At 34.0% G+C, this 6,000-nt stretch overlaps 1 protein-coding gene across 1 annotated transcript in view; it reads right to left on the bottom strand.

The window, feature by feature from the left end:
• The window catches only part of LOC129218833 (equilibrative nucleoside transporter 3-like), a 104,932-nt gene that overhangs the window by 46,060 nt on the left and 52,872 nt on the right, over positions 1-6,000 (bottom strand). Inside the window, exons 8-9 of the mRNA XM_054853155.1 lie at positions 5,759-5,807; positions 3,292-3,393 (exon numbers count right to left, since the gene is read on the bottom strand). Coding sequence (XP_054709130.1) covers positions 3,292-3,393; positions 5,759-5,807 — 151 coding nt within the window. The remainder of the gene's footprint in view (positions 1-3,291; positions 3,394-5,758; positions 5,808-6,000) is intronic.

Below are 6,000 nucleotides of genomic sequence, written 5' to 3'. Positions count from 1 at the left end.
GTTCCAAGTGCCCACGACTCTACTAAAGAAGTAATTTTTCCTAATTTCCAGCTTAGCCTGAAATTTGAATAGCTTAAAACAATGATCCCTCATCCTCCTTTCTCTGCAAAAATTTAACCCGTTAACATCTTTTATTTTGAAAAATTTAAACAACTGAATCATGTCCCCTCTGACTCTTCTTTGCTCCAGGCTATACATATTAAGCCTATTAAGTCTGTTTTCATAGTCTAAATCTGAAAGTCGCCTTACAAGTCTAGTAACCCTTCTTTGAACCCTTTCCAATACAGAAATATCTTTTCTGAAATAAGAAGACCAAAACTGAACAGCATACTCCAAATGAGGTCTTACTAAACTCCTATATAAAGGCAGAAGATCCTTCTTAGATTTGTTTGAAATAGATCTATTGATAAACCCGAGAATTCTGTTGGTTTTGTTACTTGCAATGCTGCACTGTTGACTAAACTTGAAACCCTGATTTATTAAGATACACAGATCAATAACGCTTTCTGCCTAACTAATGACCGAACCCTGTAAAAAATAACTCTCACTCTTATGTAGGAGAGACTGGGGTTAGTTGTTACACGGGGTAAGTTGTTACATTTGAATTCAAAAATAACCGCCAGGAGAAACTGACTTTCCTTGCAGGTAGATGATAGCAATCACCCATCTGCATTCCCTGACAATCGCTGGAGTGCTTGCAGTCAGTAGCATGGAGAGTGCTCAAGGAAAACGGTTTTTTGAGTCTGAGAGTAATTTTTCTTTCCTCTGTCATTTTTCTATTTGTGACGAAGCCGTTGCTGATAACGAATTTATATCTATACGACGTGAAAGCCTACATTTTCAGGTAAGTGCTAACATATTTGAAAGTTTTGTGCAAAGATATAATACCAGTGATATATGCCAAGAACAAAAGTGGCGTCGTATGGGGCAAGTTCTTACTATTTTGTTGGGGTTAGTTGTTACAAGTAACAACTTGCCCCATGCAAGTTTTAATTTAATATTATGTTTCTTTTTAAATGTGATATGGCGGGGGACTATAAAAACAAGACGAACAAGGGCAAAACACCAAAAGAATCATACCTGGATGTGAATAAAGAAGTAATTGCAGGTAGTTCATTACGAAATGCAGCCTATGACATTCATGACACTAGAGAGATTCTGCAGTAAGATGAAAAATGCTAGTGGTGGTAAGTAGTATTTCTGATATGTTTTGTTGCATGATTTAAATCTTATAAAGTACTGTAGTTGGATGACGATAGTAATAATAATAATAATTCTGATCTCTTTCATTCTATGATGTAATTTGTTGTTAATGTGTATGGTTGAACAAATAATAATTACAACAATGATAATAATAATAATAAATAATGTATTATTATTCAAATGTAGGTCTTTCTCCAACGCTGCAGACAGTGCAGAACTGAAGACGGTCCACAAGTGGAAACCGTAGGTCAGCACCACTTTAACAGATACACCAGTAAAAAATGTTTTGCAAGCCGAAGCTGGGAAACAACAATCTGTGAAAAGAAAATTGTGTCTAACAGAGGAGAAATCAACATACACAAAGGTATTTTAAAAAAATGCAGAAAGGTGCGTCCTTCGAATGAAGATGATGAAGACTGGTTCTGCATAGAGTGCTCTAAACCGTACTCAGAATCTAAAAAAACCGACTAAACGGCTTCAATGTCGTAATTGTGACAAATGGGCACATGACCGATGTGCTAAGTTTGATAAATTATATGTTTGTAAAAATTGTAATTCGCACACGCACGGACAATGATGATGATAGTTTATTAGAAAAGTCATTAATGAAATAAATCTGTAAAGCCAAAAAGTTTTTGATTTTTAACGTGGTTAAGAATTTTTAAAATTTAACAGAATAAACCAGAAAATGTGCAAAATTCACCTCATTACTAAAATATATCTCATGTAACAACTAACCCCATATACTGTAACAACATGCCCCATAGTGGGGTAAGTTGTTACAATCTGCATCTATTCAAAAAACTTGAAATATTTTGTAGTGGCTTCTAATCATTTTTTAAAAAATATGTTATGAATGGCGAACTATCTGGATGCATTTTAAACTTTCACACGTGTAAATAATTGAAATAGTTTAGCGTAGAAAAAATATTGAAAAAAAGTAGCAACTAACCCTGGTCTCCCCTACATGACCTAAGTGTAGCACATGGCATTTCCCTACATTAACTGCCATACCCCACTTATCTGCCCACTTAGTAATGTGATCTAAATCTTTTTGCAGCTGTTTTACTTGTTCTTCATTCTCTACAATCCCTGTAACTTTTACATCATCAGCGAAACAATTTATGTTTCCAGAAATATTTTCATCAATGTCATTCATAAAAATAATTAACAGAAGAGGCCCTAAAACTGATCCCTGAGGAACCCAGCTTAAAACATCACTCCATTTAGAATGATTTCCCCTCACAACTACTCTCGTTTCCTTCCAGTCAGCCAATTCTTAACCCAAAGTAAAGTTTTTCCTCCTATTCCAATATCAGCTAGTTTACTGAGAAGAGCAACATGCGGTACCTTATCAAAAGCTTTGGCAAATCACCCTACATTGATTTTCAAAGAAGCTGAGCACCTGCCAGTAGTTGACCACAAGAGCACTAATATGTACAAAACAAGAACAAATAAGTAGATATTTTTAATATGATTACTGGAACTAATTTATAGCATCCCATGAAGTGTTCTCTTATAATTTATAGTTGTAACTAAAGTTTTGGATGGAGGTTAGGACAGTACACTTACAAAGCACATAGGACAGTACACATAAAAATTTAAGAAAATCACTTTTCTATCTAGAGAGAATTGTCATGAGATAAAATGTTTAATCGTATTCCTCAACGTTAAATTTTATTCTTCAGGTTCATTTACGGATATATGCTGATCATCCGTGTTTATACTAAGTAAATAAAAAAATTACATCATTTTACTAATCATTTATGCTGGGATTGAGGGGCGATCAACTACTGGTTGTCTAAAATGCAATTAATGCCAGTAGTTGACCAGAGAGGAAAAAACTTATATTGGTTTTAAAGCTTTTTTCTCGAAACCAAAGTGATTACAAACATTTTTTTAGCTTAAGATAAACTATAATGCTACTTTTGTTCAAAAAAAAAAAGTATTTTTGCAAGTAATTGAGTAGCCACCTGTACACTGAACCAATAGAACCAAAATTTGTTAGTTATCTTAACCAATGCTCTCCTAATTGCGAAAATTTTAAACAACATAGTACTAACACAGATTCTGTTACAGTAAACTAACTTTGGAAATTTCGAATTGCAACATCCACATTTTTCTGGTGCAAATCGATCTGCCTATTGAAAAACCTCAAATTGTGCTGTAACGAGCGGCGTGTGACAAAAGCTGCAAAGATAAAAATTGCTTATCCTAGTGACAGTATAAAAGAGAAGCATTTTGCATAACTCACAGCTTAAGACTTTAGTCGAAGCACCAACCACTAAACACCATGCGCAAAGCTTAAGGAAAAAATCTATACAATGCAGAGTTGAAAGTGTGTTTCTTCAGTCGGTGCTTAAATTTTCGAACAAACAATTTTCGTCATACGTCGATCAATGGACCGCCATTTCTGGCTCATCAATACACTGATCAATTTGAACAAGGAGAAAGTGGGTGTAGTCATTTGAAAATTTTGAGATTCTGTCACTGTAACTACGGCCATGAGATCACTGCTTTGTTAAAATCATCAATCTCCAACGCATTCCTTCAAATAACCATTCTAAAGTTTTGGATCGATAGGTTCAGCGAATAGGCCACTAGGACTCCGTAAATAAGGAAATTTACTTTTCGATGCCTCTATAAACTATTAAAAAATTTTCATTTAAGTGTTACTTAACAGTAATTTCATAATATTTAAGCATTATTCAGGCAGCTATGCTGACTATAGATTCGGGTTGACGGTAAGGTTCGGGTCCTGCGGCGACTTACATGATGGTGATGTCACATCTGCTTGGAGTGACTGCAATGGACTTGATGAGAAATTAAAGAGATATTGCTAAGTTGGCATCATTTTTGGCAATTTATTATTGGTGCCAAATTTGGAGAGAAATTGCTAAATGTCGCCAAATTTGGGGACTTTTTAAAATTTAATAGGTCATCGCTGGCAGAGTTTAAAAGTATGTGCGAGTGTTGATTTTTTTAGCTATCGGTTTTAATTTATTTAGCGGCCTTTCCGAGAAATTCACTTATCCCGGTTACCATGTCACCCTATTCTGCAGATAATTGGGAGTTTACTATACTTACACTGATCACTCATAATATCAAGGCATTATTTTTAGTAAATATTTAAGCATTATACGAGCGGTCTAGGATGGCTAGATTCCCCGCCTGAGGTGCCTTTGGCGTCTTATATATCAATGACGTCATATGCATTTGTAGTCTATAGACTTGGCAAGAAATTGAAGATATAATAAAAAGTTGGCATCATTTTTGGTGACTTAGTTTTGGCACCAAATGTCACAAAATTCACGACATTTTAACCTATAAGTCATCACTGTCGTGTAACCATCATGAAACTCGAGTGACATCTGTGATGACGTCATCCATCCAACAACCAATCAGGAGCGACCTTTAAGGGAACATAAGTACATACAGGCATGCATCCGGTCAGATTTTAATATTGTAGTTTTCAGATTTTACATTGTTTAAAAAGTGGTCAGCAACTGGCAGACACAGGTCAACTACTGGAAATGAGTGGTCAACTACTGGTGAAATCTCCCTATTTAACTTCTATTCGAAATAACTTGAAAAATAGTAAGTAAAAGAGAAAAATGATTAGTAACCATTGATCCTGATAGTTTTACAGACACATAGAAGAATTTTAAATTTTTTTCCGTTTTTTTCTTGTGAAATTAAATAGAACTTGTAGAAATTTCCACTAAATGGTCAACTACTGGCAAGTCACCCTAAGCCAACATCTACACACTTTTAAAGAATTGGGACGAGCTTTGGAGGACCAGGGCTTTGAACCCCAGTCCAGGTGGCCATGAGTCGAACACACTTACCAAAGAAGGCCATTGATCTTCCCTAGCTGGGCCCAGAGCAAGTTGCCACAATTGTATTTGTATTAACATTTCGAACAAAGTTGGAAGTCCCAATTAGCACTTTTCCCTGTTTAAAGATACTGTAATCTTTCTTATAGCTCACTTAATTTGAATTTAACAAAATGGGATACCAAATTGTTGTTTTATATCTGTGCTGGCTTAAACCTTTCTCAATTTGAAACTTCTCAGTAAAAAGTTACTTTTTATGTCAAAGTTAACGAACTATGAGTATGCCTTAATGTGTTTTTAATTTTTGTTTTCTTTTTTGTAATGTATATTTTGTTGAATTTTGTAATGAATATTTACAAATTGTTTAAAAAAATTAAAATTTTACAGAAGATAGCTAAACTGGCACATCAAAAAAAAAAAAAAAAAAAACAAATATATAAAATTAGAAATATATACATGATACTGATGTATCTTAACTTGGTAGAAATTTATTTAAAATCAGGATAGTTTCTATGGGGCTGATGGATTCCTCACTATTTACAGATCTACTACATTTCTGACAGAATGGAAAAAATAGAATGCAGAAGTATTTATAGTGAAAACTGACTGTAGATAGCAAGTTATCTAATATAATTTACTTTGCAGATTATATAAAACAATTTCTGTAATTTTTGCAACAATTTCAACAATTATATAACAAAGATTGACAAAGCACATACCAGCAATTGAAAGCAGAAGAATGAGAGAAGTAAATGTGCCACTGGTATTCTAGAATCAGAAAAAAAAAGAAAAAGAAGAAAATGTTATGAATAAAGATTCAACATCTTCAAAATAAAAAGAAATTACAAGCAAGTACAAAATACAAGGGATTTTTTTCTATGTGTATAGTACAGCTCTGGTTAGTTGAGCTACGACCTTGACTATGTTTACCTGTTTTACGGGAGTTAATTGAAAAATAGAA

This window comes from Uloborus diversus, chromosome 3, assembly GCF_026930045.1.
Source record: "Uloborus diversus isolate 005 chromosome 3, Udiv.v.3.1, whole genome shotgun sequence".
Lineage (NCBI taxonomy): Eukaryota > Metazoa > Arthropoda > Arachnida > Araneae > Uloboridae > Uloborus > Uloborus diversus.
This window is presented reverse-complemented; position numbering and strand designations above follow the sequence as displayed.